The 26,101-nt window shown below is 39.5% G+C and overlaps 2 protein-coding genes across 2 annotated transcripts; one reads left to right on the top strand and one right to left on the bottom strand.

The window, feature by feature from the left end:
- Window positions 1-258: 258 nt before the first annotated feature.
- LOC130237614 (putative claudin-24) lies at window positions 259-1,044 on the bottom strand. Its single transcript, XM_056468606.1, has one exon. It carries the CDS (start codon window positions 1,018-1,020, stop codon window positions 355-357), a length of 666 nt encoding a protein of 221 aa, XP_056324581.1. The 5' UTR covers window positions 1,021-1,044; the 3' UTR covers window positions 259-354.
- Window positions 1,045-4,998: 3,954 nt separating this feature from the next.
- clcn4 (chloride channel, voltage-sensitive 4) lies at window positions 4,999-25,510 on the top strand. The gene is made up of 12 exons (XM_056468446.1): window positions 4,999-5,114; window positions 6,773-6,927; window positions 9,722-9,821; window positions 12,392-12,579; window positions 13,443-13,565; window positions 15,723-15,929; window positions 16,004-16,084; window positions 18,234-18,779; window positions 19,162-19,348; window positions 22,835-23,230; window positions 24,403-24,619; window positions 25,001-25,510. The coding sequence occupies exons 1-12, from the start codon at window positions 5,099-5,101 to the stop codon at window positions 25,089-25,091; spliced, it is 2,307 nt and encodes a 768-aa protein (XP_056324421.1). The 5' UTR covers window positions 4,999-5,098; the 3' UTR covers window positions 25,092-25,510.
- The last annotated feature ends 591 nt before the right edge of the window (window positions 25,511-26,101 follow it).

Genomic DNA, 26,101 nt, shown 5'->3' with positions numbered 1-26,101 from the left:
CATATTTGGATTAAACATATATAATTGATAATGTATGTCAAATATTTAGAATTTAGATATTTTTTTCCTACCATTGGAACAAATATGTACATATAAGTCTAAACATATTAGCTATACTTTTATATATGTGTTCATAAATGGGCGTATTTTTGAACATATATGTACATATTTGTAAAAAAAACAACAATTATAAAAATATTTTGATATTTTAAATGTTAAATCCAAATATAAACGTGTATGTCATATAATTTGGATATATTTAAATATATTAGATTTCTATGAGGCACTCAATCATCAATGCAATAATCAATGCATTATTATAAAGTTCAATAAGAGATTAGTGGACAACATTTCTCACACATATTCTGTCCTGTTGCGTGGAGATCGTGTCCCGTTGACTCTCTCCATATGTATAGATTGCTGTAAGCCCCTCGTTTTATCTTGCAGAAAAAAGCAAGACGTGATTAACAACAACCCGGCGACCACCTGCAAGCATCCAGCGGTCCATCCCAAAAACAGCGCGTCTCCAAACTCCCAGCGAGGAACTACGCTGGGCACGCTCTCATCGAAGAACCGCAGCACGGTCAGATGCGCCACATAGGAGACAGGCACGATCCCCAAAACTCCAGAAGACAAGCTCAAGATCCCACCAAAGATCTTAAGAGTGCGCTTGGCTTCAATGCTGTCAGCGCGCTTCTTGCAGCTGTTCACCAGATTTATTCCCGGTACGGCGAACACTAGTGCACTCAAACCGGCTGCCACAGAAGTGCACATCATAATGCGAGCCAGCCGGATATCAGGAGGCAGACCTAAAAGACTGTCGTACGGGCGGCACTCGGTCACGCCGAGCTCCTGGACCACACAGGTCATCCACAATCCCAGCTCGAAGCTTTCTGACGGCAGCAGCTCGGTGGAGAGAGTCAGCCAGCGGGTCATCATGGTGCTCAGGAGGGAACACAAGCAGGCGCACAGAGAGAAAAACACTCCCAGCAGCTCCAGAGCGCAGAACCCCGGCTCCATCAGCTGCTCCTGTCCACACTAAATAGTAGACACTGAGAGCGAGCCCTGAGCGGAGCATTAGTGTGTGTGTTTGAGGATGAGGAGGAGTGGCTCTAGTGGGCTGAACAACAACTGCATTCACAGACACACTGATCTGCAGCAGCTGAAGACTGCAAATTTATTAAGTCGTTTAGCAGATGCTTTTGTCCAAAGCGATTTACAATTGAGGAGGCATTCAGCGATTCAACAAGAAGAGGCAATACACACAACAAGTGTTGATAATACAAAGGAGCTGCTAGTGCTGAGAATTAAATGGCAGCAACTCAATGCATTTAGGCATGTAGACATGATCAAGAGGATCTGCTGCAGGTCAAAGTGAGCATCAGAATGGGGAAGAAAGGGGATATAAGAGACTTTGAACGTGGCATGTTTGTTGCTGCCAGACGGGCTGCTCTGAGTATTTCAGAAACTGCTGATCTACTGGGATTTTCACGCACAACCATCTCTAGGGTTAACAGAGAATGGTCTGAATAAGAGGAAATATCCAGTGAGCGGCAGTTCTGTGGGCGCAAATGCCTTGTTGATGCCAGAGGTCAGAGGAGAATGGCCAGACTGGTTCCAGCTGATAGAAAGGCAACAGTTACTCAAATAAACTTTCGTTACAACCGAGGTCTGCAGAAGAGCATCTCTGAACACACAACACGTCCAACCTTGAGGCGGATGGGCTACAGCAGCAGAAGACCACACCGAGTGCCGCTCCTGTCAGCTAAGAACAGGAAACTGAGGCTACAATTCACACAGGCTCACCAAAACTGGACAAGATTGGAGAAACGTTGCCTGGTCTGATGAGTCTCCATATCTGCTGCCACATTCGGATGCTCGGCTCAGAATTTGGCCTCAACAACATGAAAGCATGGATCCATCCTGCCTTGTATCAGCGGTTCAGGCTGGTGGTGGTGGTGTAATGGTGTGGAGGATATTTTCTTGGCACACTTTGGGTCCATTAGTACCAATTGAGCATGGTGTCAACGCCACAGCCTACCTGAGTATTGTTGCTGACCATGTCCATCCCTTTATGAGCACAGTGTCTCCATGTTCTGATGGCTACTTCCAGCAGGATAACGCACCATATCATAAAGCGTGAATCAACTCAGACTGGTTTCTTGAACATGACAATGAGTTCACTGTACTCAAATGGCCTCCACAGTCACCAGAGCTCAATCCAATAGAGCACTTTGGGATGTGGTGGAATGAGAGATTGGCATCATGGATGTGCAGCCGACAAATCTGCAGCAACTGCGTGATGCTATCATGTCAATATGGAGCAAAATCTCTGAGGAATATTTCCAGTAGCTTGTTGAATCTCTGACATGAAGGATTAAGGCAGTTCTGAAGGCAAAAGAGGGTCCAACCCAGTACTAATAAGGTGTACCTAATAAAGTGGCCGGTAAGTGTAAATAACTTGTGTGTGATATATGTTACGTGTGTATGCATATATTGTTTGTGTGCATGATGTTTGTAATGTGCGTGTGTGTGTATATAATGGTTTTGTGTGTGTGTGTGTGTGTCAGCACGGTGCAGTCGTATCCCGAGACCCAGTGTGAGTCAGGGTTGTAGTCGTGACACAAGTCGAGAGAGCAGTCGAGACACCAGTCCTGCCCCACCAGTCTCTGAGGAATACTTCCAGTAGCTTGTTGAATCTCTGACATGAAGGATTAAGGCAGTTCTGAAGGCAAAAGGGGTCCAATCCGGTACTAGAAAGGTGTACCTAATAAAGTGGCCGGTGAGTGTATCTGACAGTACTGTCAACAGATGCGATAAATATAACTCTTATGATGAAAACTACAATAGTCCTATACATATAAATCAATTCATTGATGCATTATGATTCTTTCTGTAGTGATTCTGAATTGATTCTCAAAAGTTTTCAAATTAGAGAAAAACACAGCTCCAGAGCGCATAAACCCGGCTCTATCAGCTGCTCGCTAGATAGTAGACTGAGAGAGAGAGAGAGAGAGCTTAGGTTGTAGGTTGTTAGGTCTGTTAGCTGGTAATGCCTACTTTACAACATCCAATCAGCTCGCAGTAGAAAAAAACAAGCCATGCCCACCATTTTCTTAATTAATATTCCATTTCTTTAGGAACTGCGTCACAATAAGAAAAAAAAATCCTACTCTACATCCACTAGATAGTAGACTGAGAGAGAGAGCATGCGCTGAGAGGAGCATTTATTTGTTTGTGTATGTGTGTGTGTTCGTGAGGATGAGTGGCGGCTCTGGTGGGCTGAACAACAAGTGCATTCACTGCTGATGAAATTCAGAGGGACACTGATCTGCTGCTGCAGCTTAAGTTTTCACATCGCATCTTAGGGCTGAAAAATAACTGGCATAAAGTTGGTTTGACGTTTGATATTTGCAAATTTAGGGACCGTCAGTGTGGGTGCTGGGAGAGGGATTGACTGTTCAATATGTTCTATAGCCCCGTCAGAAATTTGCTTAGTCGCGACATAGTCCCAAAAGGACTTTCTATTTCTCAATGCTAAAAATAATGTTTTAGTCCCCTCTATGAAGAGTTAAGCCCCCCCTTAGCACCTTCAACAAAAAATCCTGAAGCCGCTACTGGGGACCACTGAATTCAAATCAATAGCTGTGTTTCTACTCACCTATTTTTATGAGCATTTTGGATTTTCGCATAAAAAATCCTTGATGGAAAAGCCAGGATGTGCATTTTCAAAATGTGCATAAACTAATGTGCAAAACCTAGAAGGATAAACTTTTTAAAATACTCATAAACTCACTTAGGGTGAATAAACTCTAGCTTGGGCATCATCGATGTGATTGAATTTGAACATCTATGATGGGAATTTGCATTAATGTACAAAGCAGTTAAAACTTTGTTTTGCTTATTGTAAAATGCCTCAGCCAAAGTCTGTCATCATAGTGGTTCAGTATTATTATTATAACCTCCAGAACTGTCTTGAGCGTCTTCAAAAAAAGGGTTATTCCATCTATAAATACAATGATTATCAATCTTGATTTTTCATGACTGCCTGCCATTTTTATTAGCAAATTGGCTGATTCCAATACTATTTTCGGATTTTTTAAAATTGTGGTTCTGGGTATGAATAATGGCATTTCCTTGGTTACTGCAGTTAGCAAAGCAGCGTGACGTAAAATCTAGCGCTGTTTTATCCATTAAACTACAGCATCCCAACATTCATTGATTAAATTCAGGCATTCAAGACTTTTAAATACTTTTTAAGGGCCTTAAATTTCTCTAAGTTGATTTATCAAGACCCCGCAGACATCCTGGCAATAAATGACACTTTATTAAGTATTCACATTGAAAATTTTACTTCTTTTAAATTTGAAATGATATTTCAGAAGAGATTTATGGTTATTTTATTTCGTTTTTAGTAATTTGTTTGTTACAAAAGTTTTATATACACTTCTGCCTACGTGATGTGACATTTTATGTACTTCAAGGTATTTTTGTATATGGTAAAACAAACCGTTTTAAAGTACCATTACCTCAACGTCATTCTGAAAACAAAAGTATTTCTCTCAGCCACCTAATTTGTCAGTTTTGTTTTCTTTGTGAAGAAATTGATAGGTATTAGCAAGTAAACACGCTGAACAATATCTCTAAAAACATAATTTGATATCGAAATATAGATATTTGAGCTTTATGACACACTCACCTCACCTCTTTTCAGACGACCGTTAAAAAACTATTTCGCGGCTAAAGAAACGATCACATGACATCTGTAACTTTCCTCTCCGCGATTCAGGATGAACCAATCAGAGTGTCATGTGATGACTGGATATCAAAATCGATTGTCTTGTCCGTTTTTACATTTATATTCGAACATATTATGATTTCTTATGTGATATAAGTCAGAAAACCTCCTTAGATTTTTAACGCAGCTCTTTTATTGTGCCTGTTTGCTGTCACTGCGCAGTGACGTCGCCTGTGTAGACGACGTCCTGACGTCATCACTGTATGTCGACGTCCTGCCGCATCAGTTTATTCTGATGTTATGATGGATATACACTACAATATATCGCCGTATATCTGATTTAATTGCGCACACAACGACATGGCGGAGGCTGAGGGTGAGAATGATCGTTTTCTAATTTAATATCTGCACCTGCTGTGCGTCACTTGCGTGTTTTTAGCTCTCTGTCTCTGTAATGCATTTCGCTTTGCTCATGCTAATGTTTTTAATAATATGATGCTATCATAAATAGATATCCACGCGTGAAAACTGATTTATATTTCTGTCAGCCCTCAGCGCGCGTCTACCTTCTGATGTGTGTATATTTAGTACATTATTTTAATGTATACACCTTGTTTACACATCGTAATAGCGGCTATAATAAAGATTATTTCAAATAACACAACATGGAGGGGCTTTTAAGTGTTTTAATTTGCACCATTATATATAATAGCAGTGGTTTTTACTAATAATAGCATAATAATACTATAGTATGTTAATCAAATATGTATGTAAAATGTTACTGTAAAGCTTAAATGTGGTTTTATAATATTATACGTACTACAGTAACACAATAATTCAACAAAATGCAAGTTCAGTGTTATTTTGATAGCTTAATAATTTTTATTTAAACTTTTCCTGCTTACATGCTTGAAATTAGTGTTTAAGACTAAACTAAATATATAATATAAAGCGTAAAATTAATATATAGCAGTAAGGATATAGAAGTTAAAGGAGAAAATGTAGACAAATAAATATAAAATTAAGAAAAAAATACATTGTTGATTTTGTTCAATAATTTGTCTAATTAATCTAAATAAAACTTGCCTAGTTAACTTAATTAACCTCGATAATCCTTTAAATTGTGCTTTAAGCTGAATAATAGTATCATGCAAATGATATGTACAAACATTATGTACGATCATTATGGCCAAAATAAAATAAAAATAGTAGGAATTACTTATCTATCTATCTATCTATCTATCTATCTATCTATCTATCTATCTATCTATCTATCTATATATATATATATATATATATATATATATATATATATATATATATATATATATATATATATATATATATATATATATATATAGCAATGTGATATGCCAGCTGCACTGCCCAGGAACACAGCGCATAAGATCATCAGCTGCTCTGTTCCCTCTTTAGAGGAGTTGTTCAATGCCCGATGCTCCTGCAAAGCATCCTGAAGGACTCATCCTATCCAGCACACCATCTATTTCAACTGTTACCATCGAGGAGGCGTTACGGGACCATAAAAGCCAAACCAAAATATTTTACACACTTTTTAACTTAAAAAATGCTCTTGCCACTTTATACGCACTCTAACATTGTATTATTATTATTTCCTTTATTATTGTAGTTGCTTTTTTACCTTTTTATCTCTTTATGTTATTATTGTTGTTGTTGTTGTTTTAGACAATTAGGACTGCACTGAAGGAAAGGGCAAATGTAAATTTATTTGTATTTTTGTATTTTGTACAATGACAATAAAGATTCAGATTTATATATATATATATATATATATATATATATATATATATATATATATATATATATATATATATATAATTCAGTATTACTTATTGTTTAAGTATACTCAATATTCATCAAAAATAATCTTAATAAAGTATTTTTTTTTATTTGATAATTATTTTCCTTTTTTTTTATACCACATAGTTAGTATAATTTTTGTAATATATTTACTAATAAACTAATAAAATGTTTTTTTATTATTTTTCCCGGCAGGCATCAGCAGTTCCACTCCCACCGAGGAGATGAACGGTGCCGGTAACCTTATGGATTTCTTGGACGAACCGTTTCCAGACGTCGGCACTTATGAGGACTTTCACACCATCGACTGGCTCCGAGAGAAGTCCAAAGACACGGACAGACACCGCAAGGTAAAGCCGACCACCTGATGCACATATAGACATATGCTGATATTCAATCATTCAATATAAGTTGATAATGAACATGCACAATATTGATATCATGGGCTCTTCAGAATAGCATGAATAATTAAGTGTTATTGAAATTTTTGGAGTCTTATAAAATTATTCAGATTGTTGACCTAAAGACTTAATAGGCTGATTATTTTCAAACTTTAACATTTTTATAAACAGGAGATATTGATTAAAAATGCTCTTACTATTTATAAGCCTTTGGTTAAATAATACCGTACAGTAAAACTCCATTTGTTAATGTTAAATGAACTAAACTTATGATGAAACCTACAAAAGCTTTCATTAATACTAGATTATGTTCATTTCTTACTTAATGCCCTAAATAATCCATCAAAATATACATATATATATATATTTTTTACTAAAATTGAGTTTGTAAGTAATACATTTCAGTTTTTTTAGCTAACTTTAACATAAGTAATAACTTGTTTTCACTGTTGATTTTAATGCATAAACTAACACGCAGTTGAAGTCAGAATTATTAGCCCCCCTTTGATTTTTTTTCTTTATTAAATATTTCCCAAATTATGTTTAACAGAGCAAGAAAATTTTCACAGTATGTCTGATAATATTTTTTCTTCTGGAGAAAGTCTTATTTGTTTTATTTCGGCTAGAATAAAAGCAGTTTTTAATTTTTTATGAACCATTTTAGCATCAATGTTATTAGTCCCTTTAGCCTATATTATTTTTTGACAGTCTACAGAACAAACCATCATTATACAATAACTTGCCTAATTACCCTAACCTGCCTAGTTACCCTAATTAACCAAGTTAAGCCTTTAAATGTCACTTTAAGCTGTATAGAAGTGTCTTGAAGAATATCTAGTCTAATATTATTTACTGTCATCATGACAAAGAGAAAATAAATCAGTTATTAGAGATGAGTTATTAAAACTATTATGATTAAAAATGTGCTGAAGAAATCTGCTCTTCGTTAAACAGAAATTGGGGAGAAATAAACAAGAGGGCTAATAATTCAGGGGCGCTAATAATTCTGACTTCAACTGCATATCAAAAGCTACACTCATTTTGGGGCTGTTTACACCTGGTCACTTCATGTGTTTTTTATGATCGGATAGCTACAGTGGTTGGACAATGGAGCTGAAAGGCCTGGTTTTAGAGCACAGTAGTTCATTAGTATAGTCCAGGGTCTCCATTAGCTCCTAAACCTCTAACACTAAACTAGCTAATGTTTCAGTTTCATTGTCCAAGCCCTGTATCTGATTGTGAAATAGACAGACCTACATAATTATATTTTTATATATATGAGAGAGAGCGAGATTTGAAGATCGAAATCATATTCGTTTAGCGGAGACTAAGGTTGGGTCGATAGACGATGCCATCGTCCATCGCCGATGGCTGATAGATATCACGATGCTGAGCCGGTATTGCGATCCTCCGCCCCGCCCCGTCGCAGCAGCAACCCACTCATGAAAAATACACACGTTTATACTAATACAGCTTAGTTTTAAAATGGCATTTTAGAACGGGAACGATCCACGTCCACACTGGCGTTTATCTAGCATTTCTGAAACGCCCTCCATCTACACCAGGGGTCACCAGTCACGGTCCTGGAGGGCCGGTGTCTCTGCAGGGTTAAATTCAATTCAATTCACCTTTATTTGTATAGCGCTTATACAATGTAGATTGTGTCAAAGCAGCTTCACATAAAAGGTCACAGTAAATAGGAACAGTGTAGTTAAGTTTGTAGTGTTTAAGTTCAGTTCAGGGTTTAGCTCCAACTTGCCTCAACACACCTGTCTGATTGTTTCATAAATACCTAGTAAGACCTTGATTAGCTTGTTCAGGTGTGTTTGATTAGGGTTGGAGCTAAAATCTGCAGGATTTGCAGATCCTCCAGAAACAAGTTTGGTGACCACTGGTCTACACTATACAGCTGAAAACGCACATCACATGACCACACACACACACACACACTCTGTCATGCTGTAGCATATGAGCACATCTGATCTCCAGTCATCATTGGGTGCTTTGAGGACAAAACCCCAGAGACCAGTGCACATTTGTCAAGGATGTACCGCTGGATGGTGTCTCGCTATAATTGTTAAGCATGATATTTAATTAATCTCATCTCTATCTATTGACTCTTCGGTCTTGTGAATCTATCAGGTAACGTATCACAGCGTCAGTACACTGCTTCAATCTTTCTCTTTCACGCTTATACTTAGTGATTTCAGTGTAAACCTCAGATACTGTTGGTTGGTTCCTGTTGATTGTGTACCTTTTTTACCAACCAAGTTTGCTGACGCCATTATAACGACACAGATCACCTATTCATGCCAGAGTCCTGCAGAAAAAGTGATTGGCAGGTGGTAATCTGTGTGTAACTTATCTTTATTTATGATTTGGTTATGGGTAAAACTAAGACCATGCGGGTCAGGTAGTTGAAATGGTAGGCTACAAATAATTAATTTGTTATGAATTCGTTATTCATAAATAATTAATTCACCGCCGCCTATGACGATAATGCTATCGTCCATCGCTATGTTTCACATTAGACATCTTACGATGCCAAATTGGTCACCCAACCCTAGCGGAGACGCATTCTTGTGGTCAAATATATAAAGTTTTCACAAATTAGATAGGTGTTTGATCAGAAAAAAAGCGCATGAAGTGACCGGATGTAAACATCCCCATAGTGACAGTTATCAGCACGTCTTCGGGTTTATTGTGTGTGTGTGTGTGTGTGTGTGTGTGTGTGTATTTACAGATTACCAGCAAGAGTAAAGAGTCCATCTGGGAGTTCATTAAGAGTCTGCTGGACGCCTGGTCAGGATGGCTGGTGATGCTGCTGATTGGCCTGCTGTCAGGTGCAGAGACACGCCCACTCATGACATCACACATGATTCATGTTTATGTTCCAACAAACATTCGCAAACATGTGCGGTTGAACTACTCCTCTAGAGCTGCAGTTAGAAGAAGAGCTCCTGGATGTGTCTTATTGCGACTTATGCCCTCTATGCCCTATCCCTTTCCAACGTTCTAACATCCACTTTGAATGATTCATAAAAAATGTAAACAAATCATATACTCGTATTACTCTCTTAGTAATAAGTGTAATTCCTGCACGCCGCAGGCCAACCACTAAGCACACAGTAGTGGCTTTAGGACAAAGCACGTGAGAGAGTGAGAGCAGCGATCCTTGCATGCATGAAATATTCCACATTACGACAAGTTTTGCTTGCTACACAACTGAAATGTGCTAGATATAAAACAGTTTACAGTTGGGAATTGTAGTATTATAAAGTTTTCTAACTGGCGAATGACATGATCTAGTGGGTTGTCGGCTGTCATCTTTAATTTGCACGTTCGCATGATTTCACGAGGCATAGCTTTGGATGGTTGGGGAGGGACTGTGTTTTCAAAGATATTATGCTAAAGGTTAGCATTTTGGCAGATCATCTACTGCACCTTTAAAGCTCCAAAACATGAAGAGGGGTGGGGCATAATGTAGCTCCTCCCCTTTTTATAAAACAGCCAGTTGCATTTTGTTTTATTACAGCTCTGCCAGTGAGAGTGGTTGAGCCAAAGACTCTAGAATACACAAGACATGTCACTCCTATAGTTTAGAATGGGGAATAGTGTAACGGTCAATATGGCGAATGAAGCCCTGCTTACTAGTACAGCAGCCAATCATCGATTGATATAGACTGACCTTTCTTCAGGGGAGAAGCCCAGACCAGACGTGTGCTTTTACAACAGTTTGGTGGTCAACAAATGTGCTGGAATCTCAGTGAATACTTGCTTTACTTACATAGGAAATAAATCCACATAAAGCTTGAAATCTGTACTTTTAAATGAACCAAGTGCTCTTGAAAACAATAGTTTTTTGGTTTTGTCAACTGTATGAAACGAACGCGAGGTACAGTCCATCCTATCAAGCGCACATCACATGGCTGCAACGCCGCTCAAACTTGTAAATAAAGAGTTGCTGTCATTTCTGGAGGAGTTTTGCCATCAAGACCAAGTTGTGGAATAATTCAGAAGAGCAGCACAATCTGATAATCATCCAGAGGATGGTAATGTGTAACACTGCCATAAATGAGGTTAGTGTTGCGATCTCTTTCCTTTAAAGTGCTTGGGCACCCTTAAAATATGCCAATTTTGTTTGATTTGGACGTTTATAAATGAAACTTTTGAGATTTCGTTGTTTAATTTTATTGGTGATTCCAAATATGTAATGTAATCGTGAGCTTGGCAAACAGTTTTGGAGAATTTGATGTTTCCCCATTCAGACAGAATGACCGAGCATACTGCCTGAGAGGCATTTCAGAGATGGCTCAAGCGGATCAACTGAACAGCCAATGAGAATAAGAGGGCGGGGCGAGTCAGATACTAGAGAGCATTTGATTGGTCAGAAGATTTGATGAGAAACTGAAGTATGAGGTGGCGACCAAAAAATCCTTGATCCATTCAGGCTGAAGTGACAAACTGCAAACTTTGGATGTTTATATCAGGTTTATATCTTCTAAACGTGAATTTTGTCACTGTTTTGGGGCGCACTAGATTATAGATATCTTAAAAACAAACAATACTGATACTAACATCTAAAAAACTTGATTTTAATTTAATGGGATCTTTATTATGGAAAATAATGCATGTTTTTACCAAAACTGATATTGGATTTTATTTTTAAAAAATGTATGCATGTGAAAATATCATTTGTACAAAAAATAATTAATTCATTTGCTTTTCATTCAGCTTGGTGCCCCATTCATCAGGGGTCGCCACAGGGGAACGAACCACCAACTATTCCAACATATGTTTTACGCAGCTGATGCCCTTCCAGTCACAACCCAACACTGGGAAACTCATTCATACACACACACACACACACACACACACACACACACACACACACACAACGGCCAATTTAGTTAAACAATTCCCCTATAGCGCATGTGTTTGGACTGTGGGGGAAACCAGAGCACCCGGAGGAAACCAACGCCAACACGAGGAGAACATGCAAACTCCACACAGAAATGCCAACTGACCCAGCCGGGACTCAAACCAGCGACCTTCTTGCTGTGAGGCCTCAGTACTAACCACTGAGCCACCGTGCCACCCTAAATAAATAATTGAATGTGAATTTTCTCTAAAGAAGTTAGAGCTCCATTTAGAGCATCATTAGAGATGTTTTACATTATAACTAACATGCTAGAAAGGACAGACCTGTGACAGATCAACTGTGGTTTTGGGTAACACTCATCACTACATTGTTAATTTCCGAAACGATGCATCGTGCTATAGTAGTTCAGCGATGATTTATGCTGTTGTTTCAGGAAATGCATCCCAGTCTCAGCCCACATGTGTTCTTTTCTCTTAGAAGGAGAAAGAGCGTGTTATAAAGCATCAGAAGCTCATTTCTTTTCTCTCGCAGGCACTCTGGCTGGAGTGATCGATCTGGCTGTTGACTGGATGACGGATCTGAAGGAAGGCGTGTGTTTGTCTGCGTTCTGGTACAGTCACGAGCAGTGTTGCTGGACGTCCAATGAAACCACCTTTGCTGACAGAGACAAATGTCCACAGTGGCAGAAATGGGCTGAGCTGATGACCGGATACACCGAGGTACTGGGGTTTCATGTGATTTATTTTTATTATTTATTTAATGCTTTTTACTGTAACATAGCCTTCTGGTCACAATAAAACCCAGTCGAAATATGGCACAAAATCTTCATTTTAATTCAATGAATAATATGCGCTGTAAGTTTTAAAATAAAGCCGTACTATACATTTAAATCATTATTGTAGTGTATAAATTTTAGCATGTTACTTATTGTAATATTGATATTTAAGTGTTATTTTACATTGAGATATTTTAATTGCATTATTTTTGTTTTAATATTTTTTTTTAAATAAAATATTATTATTATTATTGTTGTTGTTGTTGTTGTTGTTATAGTTATTATATTATTATATTCCTGGCTCATATTGAACCTTGCACACAAGCACAGCAAACCTAAAACCTTTTTCATATTTCAATAAAATAACTATTGAATTGTTTTATAGAAAAATGTATTTAATTTTATGTATAGTACAGATATTATTCATTTTAAAAAATCATTTTTACAATTAATTATTGAAGTTGTTTAAAATTAACATTTAATTAAAGGAATTATGTTGAAAATAGTTTTTATAACAATAAATATTTCTTAATTGTTGAAATATATTTTAATCATTTAAATATTTGTGTGTACTATATATATATATATATATATATATATATATATATATATATATATATATATATATATATATATATATATATATATATATATATAATATATTAATATATTAATAATTATTGACCAAATTTAAATAACTTTTAAAAATTGTACAAATTTGATGTTTTTATTTTCAGGGAAATATTCCACAATTATTTTTACTTTTATTTTGTGATACAACTCTTTATTTTGTGTTTTTGTGCTCAGGGTGGTGGTGTGTATTTGCTGAACTACTTTCTGTACGTGCTGTGGGCTCTGTTCTTCTCCTTCCTGGCTGTTTCTCTGGTGCGAGTGTTTGCTCCTTATGCCTGCGGTTCAGGAATACCAGAGGTACACACACACACACACAATGTGTGTGTGAGTGGATGTGAGAGTGTGTTTTAGTGAGTGTGAAAGTGTGTCTTGGCCCGTTTCCACTGAGTGGTACGGTACGGGTCACCTTTATCAGGCTTGTGTTTCCACTGCCAAAAGGGTACCAATGGTTTGGAGTGCGTGGTGTATGACAGAAAGTTTCAGTGGACGTCATTCTCGCTGGAGGAAATGTCTACAGTAAAGCTGTACGGGTCGTTTACATATCGTATGAGAAGCTCTTCTCACAACACAGATGCTTCATACACATAATACTTGTGTATAAATGTTCATTAGTAACCTTTCTATGAACATAATTTGATTATAACTGCAGATTAATGAAATAGCCTACTGTAACGTCTGTGATTATATGAAATAAATAAATAAGTGCAACATATATGAACACATACAGACCCTTACAGTCTCCGATATGTTACCAATTACTGAAAAACTCCACACAGCAGACATTTAGTCCATATTTGGGTTCAAAAACAACACACAACATAGAGCCCCCCACAGTTGGAGCAAACCTCTTGTAACGGATCAGAGAGGAGACAAAGGCGGATTAAATAAAAGAATGGATATTTAATGATACTTAAACAAGGTAAAAGAGAGTTATGCAGAACAGAAATATCATCAATACCATCATAATAAAAGAAAACAAAACAAACAGAACTTAACTTCGGGTGATAAATGAAACAAGATGATTCCGGTGGAGGTAAACACAGTTCAGGATTAACAGGGGAGGATACCAAACGGGAGGACAGACAAACTGATGTGCAGGCAGACAGGATATAATGACAGGTAAGTGCTATGTAGATTAAGAGAAAAGAGTCAGGGTACTAACAAGTAGATCAGACAGTGAATGAGTGAATGTTCCAGGCTTATGTAGTGTGAGCTAGTGATGACCAACAGGTGAAATTGATTAGTATTCTGGTGATTCAGGCAGTGCAGGTGCAGTAAATGAATCTGATTGTCCGGAAGGATTCCTGACACTTCTCATCTGTATTTTTAATCTTCATCAGCACATGTAGCCTCTGTTAGAGAGTAATTCTGTCATTCCCAGTTCATAATAGTTCAAAAGGTGATGATAATAGTTAAACATGGCAGTTTATTCATGGTTTAGGTTGCTGAAAGAATCATTTCCTCCTCTGTTTTTTTCCGGCTTCTCCTTTGTATTTTCGTGCTTCACTCTCGCGTTTGTCAGTTTCTGAAAGGATCAGATGTCAGAAGCACTTCAATAATCATGCGCACGTTATAATCATCAGCTCAAATATAGACGCGCGGCGAGCTCTCTGGAGAAAGTGAAACTGTTCGCACTTTAGACAGCCTTGTAAACAGTAGGGCACAGGGTAGATTCTGCTCTTCTTGTTGGCTTTGTGGCTGTTCATCAAGACGACGACAAGGTTTGTTTAAGCTGGGGTCGACCATGGCTCGTTATTATATGTATATAATATTACAGGGTAATGTTTCGTCTGTGTATTTAAACATGGCGCTTCCTTTGTTTTCATTCTCCTGGCTTGTGCACGAGCGAGTGACGTATCTCTGTAAACCAATATTGTTCATCTGTGCGTCTTGCTCCGTCTTGTGGTACCCTTTTGTTGTGCTAGGTACCCTTTGCTAAGGGTATCCAAAAAGTGGTATGGTGCGGTTCACTTTTTGGTACCTTTTGACAGTGGAAACGGCCATAAAAGCGTACCGAACTGAACCGTACCATACCGCTCAGTGGAAAAAAGGCCATTTGTGTGCAAAGGATTGTTTGTGACAGAGTCTGTGTCTGTGAGTGAGTTACTGAGTGTTAGTATGTGTGTGATTGTGTATGTGTGAGTGTGTTTGTGTATGTGTGCACCAAATGTCCCCACATGTATAGCAATACCAGTACATTTGACCTTGTGTGTTCATTTATTTGGTCTCCATGAGGAAAACGGCTCATAAATCAGACAGAATGAAGTATTGTGAAAATGTAAAACTGCAGACTGTGTACTGTAGAAACATCATTATAGCTGTGAGGAGAGCCCATAAAACATGTAAACCAAACCTTTTGTGTGTGTGTGTGTGTGTGTGTGTGTGTGTGTGTGTGTGTGTGTGTGTGTGTGTGTGTGTGTGTGTGTGTGTGTGTGTGTGCGTGTGTGTGTGCAGATCAAGACCATCCTGAGCGGCTTCATCATCCGCGGGTATCTAGGCAAGTGGACGCTGCTGATCAAGACGGTGACTCTGGTTCTGGCCGTGTCTTCAGGCCTCAGTCTGGGGAAGGAGGGTCCGCTGGTCCACGTGGCCTGCTGCTGTGGAAACCTCTTCTGCAGCCTCTTCTCCAAATATAGCAAGAACGAGGGCAAACGCAGAGAGGTGCGCACAACACACGCACACTGGATGATTATAACACACACGTCTGGATGATGCTGAAATGTGCTGTGCTGCAGGTGCTGTCTGCTGCAGCAGCTGCTGGAGTCTCTGTGGCGTTTGGAGCTCCGATTGGAGGAGTACTGTTCAGTCTGGAAGAGGTGCGAACACACGTCTATACACACTCATGCATGCACACACACATTATTTTCCCTGAAAATAGTAATAACAACAGTTAAATAAGCATGGAATATGCATGGAATATCCTGCTAATGTCTCTCCGCAGGTCAGCTATTATTTTCCCTTGAAGACCGTGATAACAATGTAATAAGTGTGTAGTAAACATGTAATAAGTATGTAGTAAGCATTTAATAAACGTACTGTTAGTCATGCTATTGTTTCTCCGCAGGTCAGTTGGTATTTCCTACTAAAGACTGTAATAACAGTGTAATAAGCATGTAATAAGCATATAATCATTCATGCTAACGTCTTTCCGCAAGTCAGCTGTCCTTTCCCTCTTAATACTGTAAATAAACTGTAATAAGCATGTAGTAAGCACGTAATATCAGTCATGCTAGCATCTTTCCCTAGGTCAGCTATAATTTCCCAATGAAAACTGTTAATAAACATAGTAATAAGCATGTAGTAAGTGTGTAGTATCCGTCATGCTAGCATCTTTCCTCAGGTCAGCTATAATTTCCCACTGAAGACTGTTAATAAACATAGTAATAAACATGTAGTAAGTATGTAATATCAGTCATGCTACTGTCTTTTCAAAGGCCAGCTATTATTTCCTCTGAAGACTGTAATAACAGTGTAAAAAAGCGTGTAATACCAGTCATGCTAACATCTCTCCTCGGGTCAGCTATTTTTTCCCCTGAAGACTGTAATAAGCACACAATACGTGTGTTAAAAGCATGTATTAAGCATGTAATATCAGTCATGCCAATGTCTTACAGCATGTCAGCTATTATTTCCCACTGAAGACTGTAATACAAGTTTAATAAACATGTAATATCAGTCACTCCACTGCTTGCCTATTATTTGCTTCTGAAGACTGTGAAAACAGTGTAATAAGCATGTTGTAAGCTTGTAATAAGCATATAATAAGCATTTAATATTAATCATGATAATGTCTCTCTGCAGATCAGCCATTATTTCCCTCTGACTGTATTAACAGTGTGATAAACATGTAATAAGCATGTTTTTATCAATCATCCTAATGTATCTCCGTAAGTCAGCCATTATTTCCTTCTGATGACTGTATTAACAGTGTAATAAACATGTAATAAGCATGTTTTTATCAGTCATCCTAATGTATCTCCGCAGGTCAACCATTATTTCCCTCTAATGACTGTATGAACAGTGTAATAAACATGTAATAAACATGTTTTATCAATCATCCTAATGTATCTCCGTAAGTCAGCCATTATTTCCTTCTGATGACTGTATTAACAGTGTAATAAACATGTAATAAGCATGTTTTATCAATCATCCTAATGTTTCTCCGCAGGTCAGCCATTATTTCCCTCTAATGACTGTATTAACAGTGTAATAAACATGTTTTATCAATTATCCTAATGTATCTCCGTAAGTCAGCAATTATTTCCTTCTGATGACTGTATTAACAGTGTAATAAACATGTAATAAGCATGTTTTTAGCAATCATCCTAATGTCTCTCCACAGGTCAGCTATTATTTCCCTGTGATGACTGTATTAACAGTGTAATAAACCTGTAATAAGCATGTTTTATCAATCGTCCTAATGTCTCTCTGCAGGTCAGCCATTATTTCCTTCTGATGACTGTATTAACAGTGTAATAAATATGTAATAAGCATGTTTTATCAGTCATCCTAATGTATCTCTGCAGGTCAACCATTATTTCCCTCTAATGACTGTATGAACAGTGTAATAAACATGTAATAAGCATGTTTTATCAATCATCCTAATGTTTCTCCGCAGGTCAGCCATTATTTCCCTCTAATGACTGTATTAACAGTGTAATAAACATGTTTTATTAATTATCCTAATGTATCTCCGTAAGTCAGCCATTATTTCCTTCTGATTACTGTATTAACAGTGTAATAAACATGTAATAAGCATGTTTTAGCAATCATCCTAATGTTTCTCCGCAGGTCAGCCATTATTTCCTTCTGATGACTGTATTAACAGTGTAATAAACATGTTATATCTATCATTCTAACGTCTCTCCACAGGTCAGCTATTATTTCCCTCTAATGACTGTATAAACAGTGTAATAAACGTGTAATAAGCGTGTTTTTATCAATCATCCGAATGTCTCTCCGCAGGTCAGCTATTATTTCCCTCTGAAGACTCTCTGGCGCTCATTTTTCGCCGCTCTGGTCGCCGCCTTCACCCTGCGCTCCATCAACCCGTTCGGGAACAACCGCCTGGTGCTGTTCTACGTGGAGTACCACACACCCTGGTACATGGCTGAGCTGGTGCCTTTCATCCTGCTGGGGGTCTTTGGGGGCCTTTGGGGGACGCTGTTCATCCGCTGCAACATCGCCTGGTGCCGCCGCCGCAAAACCACTCGCCTGGGCAAATACCCGGTGCTGGAGGTGCTGGCGGTGACGGGCATCACAGCGGTGCTGGCCTTCCCGAACCCGTACACTCGCCGCAGCACCAGCGAACTGATCTCAGAGCTGTTTAATGACTGTGGCGCGCTGGAGTCCTCGCAGCTCTGTGATTACATCAACAGCCCCAACATGACCCGGCCGGTGGACGATATTCCTGATCGACCCGCAGGGCCCGGGGTCTACAGCGCCCTCTGGCAGCTCACACTCGCACTTGCATTCAAGATCATCATCACCATCTTCACCTTCGGCATGAAGGTCAGAGCAGAGCAATGTTTATTGAATGGACTTTTATTTTATATTCATTCAATGTTTGAATTAGCCTTATTTTTATATTTTGATAGTTATAAATATATTTTTTATACATTTTTATTTGTTTGTTTTCATATTTATAAAATCACTTTGTAATATCTTTTTACTTTTATTCACTCACACACACACACACACACACACACACAGCAATATATATATATAATTTTCCTTTGGCTTAGTCTCTGATTTATTAAGGGTCGCCACAGCAGAATGACCCACCAACTACTCTGACATATGCAGCGGATGCCCTTCCAGCCGCAATCCAGCACTGTGCTGGGAAACACTATTTATTTTAGCAATTTAATATTTGATTGTTTGTTTCCGTCAGATCCCATCGGGTCTGTTCATCCCCAGTATGGCGGTGGGTGCGATCGCGGGCCGTATCGTGGGCATTGCAGTGGAGCAGATGGCGTATCATCATCACGACTGGATTATTTTCAAGAACTGGTGCCGTCCGGGAGCCGACTGCGTCACACCGGGGTTATACGCCATGGTCGGAGCCGCGGCCTGTTTGGGTGAGCAGATTCAATTTCGATTCAATTCAATTCATGTTCATTTCTTTAGCGCTTTTACAATGTAAATTGTGTCAAAGCAGCTTAACATAGAAGATATAATAAACTGAAAGTGTGTCAGTCCAGCAGATCACAACTACATGAGATTTATTCATTCTGCTGATGGTGATTATGAGTGCTGCAGAAGCCAAATTTAACAAAAAAATGGCTTAAAAGTAAACAAATCACTGAGATACTCTGTGTACTTTATTCTTCAGACACTCATTTGAAGATTGAGAAGTGTAAATTATGTTCCTTGCAGTCACTTATTAAAAGTAGTTTTCTTTAGTGGAAATAAAAATAATTGTTAGATGGAAAATTGCATTGGATGATGAAATGACAATTTTTATATATATATATATATATATATATATATATATATATATATATATATTAGGGGTGTCAAAATTAATTGTTTCTTCAGTGCACCGCGATGCAGATACGGACAATTCGGTATCGGTTCAGTAATAATCATAACCGGTTATGTACTGACGTCATGGGAGGTGAGCGCGGGTTTTTACAACACTCCAGGCGCCAACTACTTAAAAACACAGAAACTGTGCACAATTTCACTGCATGTGTGTGTTTTCTGGACAGTCCTTTACTGACACTTACAGCAGAAGCCCCTATTTCTCTGCAATTGAGGGAATGAAAGTGAACTCCATTTCTCTCTCTCTCTCTCTCTCTCTCTCTCTCTCTCTCTCTCTCTCTCTCTCTCTCTCTCTCTCTCTCTCTCACTGTGGCCCATTTTACCTGCTCTCCTGACTTTTCCTCTCAACTGCTGGAGTGACTTTTCCTCCCCTTTCTTTTCCTCTCGGCTGTTACAACGATACTTCTGGGTATAGGTCTGCAGTCCCGCGTCTGTACCTGTGCATTGTCGCCAGATTTCATGCGGCGCGGGAATAAATTTCAGAATAAAGCGCGGGAGCAGTCGGTAACTCTGGTGTAATTTGAACAGGAGTGGGCGGTCTCACAATATGGCTTCCGAGCAAGCAAGCACGCGTGCGTGTGTGTTTATTTGTTTGGTGCTGTCTATGTTTGTGTATGTGTGTGAATGAGAGACAGCGTGATGCTGTGTGTGTGTGTGTGTGTGTGTGTGTGTGTGTGTGTGTGTGTGTGTGTGTGTGTTTATACAGACAGCTTGTTATAGCCCCACCCCCAAATATAACACTGTGTTTGGAAAGCATCGTCAATGCACCGTGATGTACCGAGATATCGAATTGAACCGAATCGATCATGATAATCCTAACCGAACCGTGAGACCAGTATAGGTTCACACCTCTAATAAATGACTAAAAAATCACATCATTTTGCAAATCACAAACTTTTTTTCAGTTCTCAAACTGAAATTGCAATGTGACAGACTAAAATATTAAGAAATATTATAGTGGTATTTACCTTATTCTCCACGTAAGAGTGGGCGTTTCCATATGAATCATTTTGGCTCGAGACTTCCAGTCTCATTCACTTTAAGAGGTTAAAAACAGCTCGTTCTGCTGCTTGATACTGCAAACTGATATTTTCTCATTATATTATTCTACTTTGTCTGTATAGTCATGCAAACACTTGTTTGTAGAGCGAGTAGTTAGACCTTTTTCCGCCGTTTATTATTCCTTCTCCCGTAGGCGACTGAATCTGAAGTTCTAAAACAATTGCAAAAACGAGCACACTTCCGCATTGTAGAATAAGGTCAATAGAAATTATGTTATATTAATGTTATTGTTATGAAGAGGGCATGGCTTGACATGGTGGTCAGCAGGCAGGCGTTGAGACAGGAAAACAGTGGTCGTGGCTGATTTCGAAGCACTGCTTCGTGAAGCTTCAAATCCTTTACGAAACTTTTGTTTCAAATCAGTGGTTGAGTGTGTATCAGATTGACAAGCTCATGTGATTTCAGTAAACAAGGCTTCGTTACGTCATTACTGTTTTGAAATCTTTCGAAAATACAATGTTTCTCCACTAGGGGGCGATCTGTGTAATGCCATAATATCACACAACCACGACCACATGAGTCACATGACTTCATTCAGATCGCCTCTCAGAGGTTTTATGACTTTGTAGACATTTTAATGAGACATTTGTAAAAATAAAAATAATAGTGAATAGTCTCTTGTCGGGCTGTATAGCAGAGCCCACTATGGAATAAACTATAAGTTTTGAAAACTTCATGTTATGGAGACACGTAATATTTAATGATTTCCGATGATGAGCTAGATACATTAATACTGTAGGCTCAGTGACTATAGTGTTGTGTTTAGTGCGTTATCATAGCACTATGGTGATCACAGCGAACCGAGTTCATTTCTCGGTTCGAGTTTTTTTTTCGCCCTCAAATCCGTGCTGCTCAAGCACAGACAGTGTTGGCAGATTGGGCGGTTTTGAATTTATTTTTGCGGATAAAAAGTGACATAGGCGGGTACTGAAAATTTGGGCGGATTTGCAACAGCGTGCCCGCCAGCCCCGGTCTCCCCTTATAAACCTGTTTTGATCTCCCAAAGAGATGCCATAGCCCCGTTCTTCGCATACATATGCTTAGATCAGTGTAGAAACGCTTGTGATCTCGACAGCTTTTGGGCTGGAAACAGTCAGCATCATCTGGCAACACTGAGCGCAGATCTTCTTGTGTGCTCTCAAATAAACGCTGCAGAAGTGTGATTTAGTGCGTTTATGTAACGAGTATGTCTCCAACATTTATTAGATTTGCTAGGAATATTTATGAATGTCTCCAATAGACTTACAGTGCGGTATTAATGCGTCCTGAAGTAAAGTGAAACGGCTATACGTCGTGTTTTCTGGCCTCACGCACCTGTCAGTCAGCCAGCACGTCACCTTAAAGGCTTAAACAAATGACGCACAGCACTACTACTATTACAGAAAAGTTCACGCTGTTATAATTCACTTACCCTTTAATACGTTTTGGTGCAATTATCATCCGCTATTAAAAAAATTTTGAATGAGAAGCTGTAATGTAGCCGTGGCGGGAACCCCGCCAGGGAAGAATGAATGTAGCGGAAACCATGGTTGTTGTTGCGTTTACATGGTTTTGACCAGCAGGTGTCCCTAGCACGTGGTGTTTTGAAGCAAATTGGTGGTGTGTGTGTCAATTGTGTCAAAATTCATGTGAATCAGGTGTGAGGTGCAAAGTATTGTGGTACATGTAGTCCAGATGAGTGGCAGATGTGAGGTGTAGAGTGCCAGAAACAGTATATGAATAATGCTAATTAAACACACATAAAAAGTAGTAAAATAATTATACAAAAAATAAATAAACACTGCAAATGCCTATAACTTCAGTTTAAGTAAATATTGAAAATATTACAAAACAATAAATAGTATTGAAAGCATAAATATATATAAAAAGCAAATATACTGTTTAAACAATCACGATTTGACCGTCTGAGCAGCTGATATTAATAATAAAGCTGATGATAATGTCTGATGATGTGTCAGGCGGTGTGACCCGTATGACGGTGTCTCTGGTGGTCATCATGTTCGAGCTGACGGGCGGGCTGGAGTATATCGTTCCTCTGATGGCGGCGGCGGTCACCAGTAAATGGGTGGCGGACGCGTTCGGGAAGGAGGGGATCTACGAGGCGCACATCCAGCTGAACGGCTACCCGTACCTGGACCAGGACGAGTTCACACACCGCACGCTGGCTACCGACGTGATGCGCCCGCGCCGGAGCGAGCCGCCGCTGTCCGTCCTCACGCAGGACAGCAGCACTCTGGAGGAGGCCGAGGCGCTAATCACACACACCGACTACAACGGCTTCCCAGTGGTGGTGTCCCGCGAGTCTGAGCGGCTCATCGGCTTCGTGCAGAGACGAGACCTGATCCTGGCCATCAGTATGACACACACACACACACACTATACACACACCTGATCCTGGCCATCAGTATGACACACACACTATACACACACATACTCTACACATAAACTGCACACACACACACACACACACACCTGATCCTGGCCATTACTACAACACACACACTATACACACACTATACACACCTGATCCTGGCCATTACTACGACACACACACACTATACACACCTGATCCTGGCCATTACTACGACACACACACTATACACACCTGATCCTGGCCATTAGTATAACACACACACTATACACACCTGATCCTGGCTGTCAGTACAGCACACACACTACACACACACTATACACACCTGATCCTGGTCATTAGTACTATACACACCTGATCCTGGTCATTAGTACAACACACACACTACACACACACTATACACACCTGATACTGGCCATTACTACGACACACACACTATACACACCTGATCCTGGCCTTTACTATGACACACACACTATACACACACTATACACACCTGATCCTGGCCATTAGTATAACACACACACTATACACACCTGATCCTGGCCATCAGTACAACACACACACTATAGACACACTATACACACCTGATCCTGGCCATTACTACGACACACACACTATACACACCTGATCCTGGCCATTACTATGACACACACACTATACACACCTGATCCTGGCCGTCAGTACAACACACACACTATACACACACTATACACACCTGATCCTGGCCATTACTACGACACACACACTATACACACACTATACACACCTGATCCTGGCCATTAGTACAACACACACACTACACACCTGATCCTGACCATCAGTACAACACACACACTACACACACTATACACACCTGATCCTGGTCATTAGTACAACACACACACACTATACACACCTGATCCTGGTCATTAGTACAACACACACACACACACTATACACCCCTGATCCTGGCCATCAGTATGACACACACACTATACACACCTGATCCTGGCCATTAATATGACACACACACTATACACCCCTACTCCTGGCCGTCAGTACAACACACACAATATACTCACACAAACTCTATACAGACACATACAGGCAAATTATAGTCACACACACATTATAATCCTCACACATGTATGTACTGTTTGTGTGTGTGTGCAGAGAATGCGCGTCAGAAGCAGGACGGTGTGGTCAGTAACTCAGTGGTGTATTTCACTGAAGACGCTCCTCAGCTTCCAGCATCAAACACTCAGCCCCTGAAGCTCAGACGGATCCTGAATCTGAGCCCGTTCACCGTCACCGACCACACACCCATGGAGACCGTGGTGGACATCTTCAGGAAACTGGGCCTGCGACAGTGCCTGGTCACACGCAGTGGGTAAGACCATCACGCACATACATATACACACTTAAGCGGCCACTTTATTAGGTACACCTTACTAGTACCGAGTCAGACAAGCTAATGGAAGTATTCCTCAGAGATTTTGCTCCATATTGACATGATAGCATCACACAGTTGCTGCAGATTCCTCCGCTGCACATCCATTATGCCAATCTCCCGTTCCCCCACATCCCATTGAATGATACACAGAAAGAAAGCCACGCCCCCTACTTAATATTCCATTTCAGTTCGAAGTGCGTCAACACACTGAAATGAAAGTCTCAGCAGCTTCCTGTTCACGCAGACTTTAATCACGAATTTGCATCTGATTAGAGATGCGAAACGCTGATGTCTGATTGGCTCTTTCTCTCTCATCAGACGTTTGCTGGGCATCATCACGAAGAAGGACGTGTTGCGTCACATGGCACACATGATGAACCAGGACCCAGAATCCATCATGTTCAACTAATCCTGTGCACCCTTCAGTCCTGTACACTTGCACACTAACGAGTGCTCACGTGGCCAAAACCAGACCTGTGCTTGCTTTACTGTTTTTTTTACGCCATATTTATATTTTACTGTAAGCCGATGATCAACACTGTAAACATGTGCAATGAAAATACAAAAGTGCTCATTTTATCGGTACGTCACTCTATTAGATCTGTTTATTACATGATATATCATAACGCAAACGGTCAACATGGAAAAGCTAATTCAGACTACTAATCTACTGTATGATATTGAGCATTTTACACTGGGTTTATCTGTTCTGTTGTTATTATTATTATTATTATTTATTAACTCCATGTGAATCTTCATGAGTTGTGATATGATCTTATGTATTGAAACATGAATATTGTTGTTGTAAAATAAACACTACAGCTCTGTTACGGATATTAATGTTCAAACATTATTAACGCATAAACCTGAGGGTATATATTAATGCAAAATCAGTAGTTTAACCATTTAAAGCAGGAGTGGGCAAACTCGGTCCTTGAGGGCCGGTGTCCTGCACAGTTTAGCTCCAACTCTAATCAAACACACCTGCTTATAGATTCCTATTGATCTTGCAGATACTGATTAGCATGTTCAGGTGTGTTTGATTAGTGTTGGAGCTAAACTGTGCAGGACACCGGCCCTCCAGGACCGAGTTTGCCCACCCCTGATTTAAAGTATTACACATTTTCAGAAATACAGTGAATAAATGATAAATAAAATATTAAAACATTAATAAAACCTGATAACCACACAAGTTATATGTAATTGTGTATTTATATAGTGCATTTATCGTGTATGGCCGTACACCCGAAGCACAATCATGTCTCTCCACACCAGCACCAGTGTGCAGCATTCACTTGGCAGCCACAGGACAACGGCCCCAGTTTTTCACCACACACCAGCTATAGGTGGAGTGCAGAGACGGTGATAGAGCCAATTCAGTGGATGAGGATGATTGGGAAGCCATGATTACGCTCTTAC

This window comes from Danio aesculapii, chromosome 11 (genome assembly GCF_903798145.1).
Source record: "Danio aesculapii chromosome 11, fDanAes4.1, whole genome shotgun sequence".
Taxonomy (NCBI): domain Eukaryota; kingdom Metazoa; phylum Chordata; class Actinopteri; order Cypriniformes; family Danionidae; genus Danio; species Danio aesculapii.
This window is presented reverse-complemented; position numbering and strand designations above follow the sequence as displayed.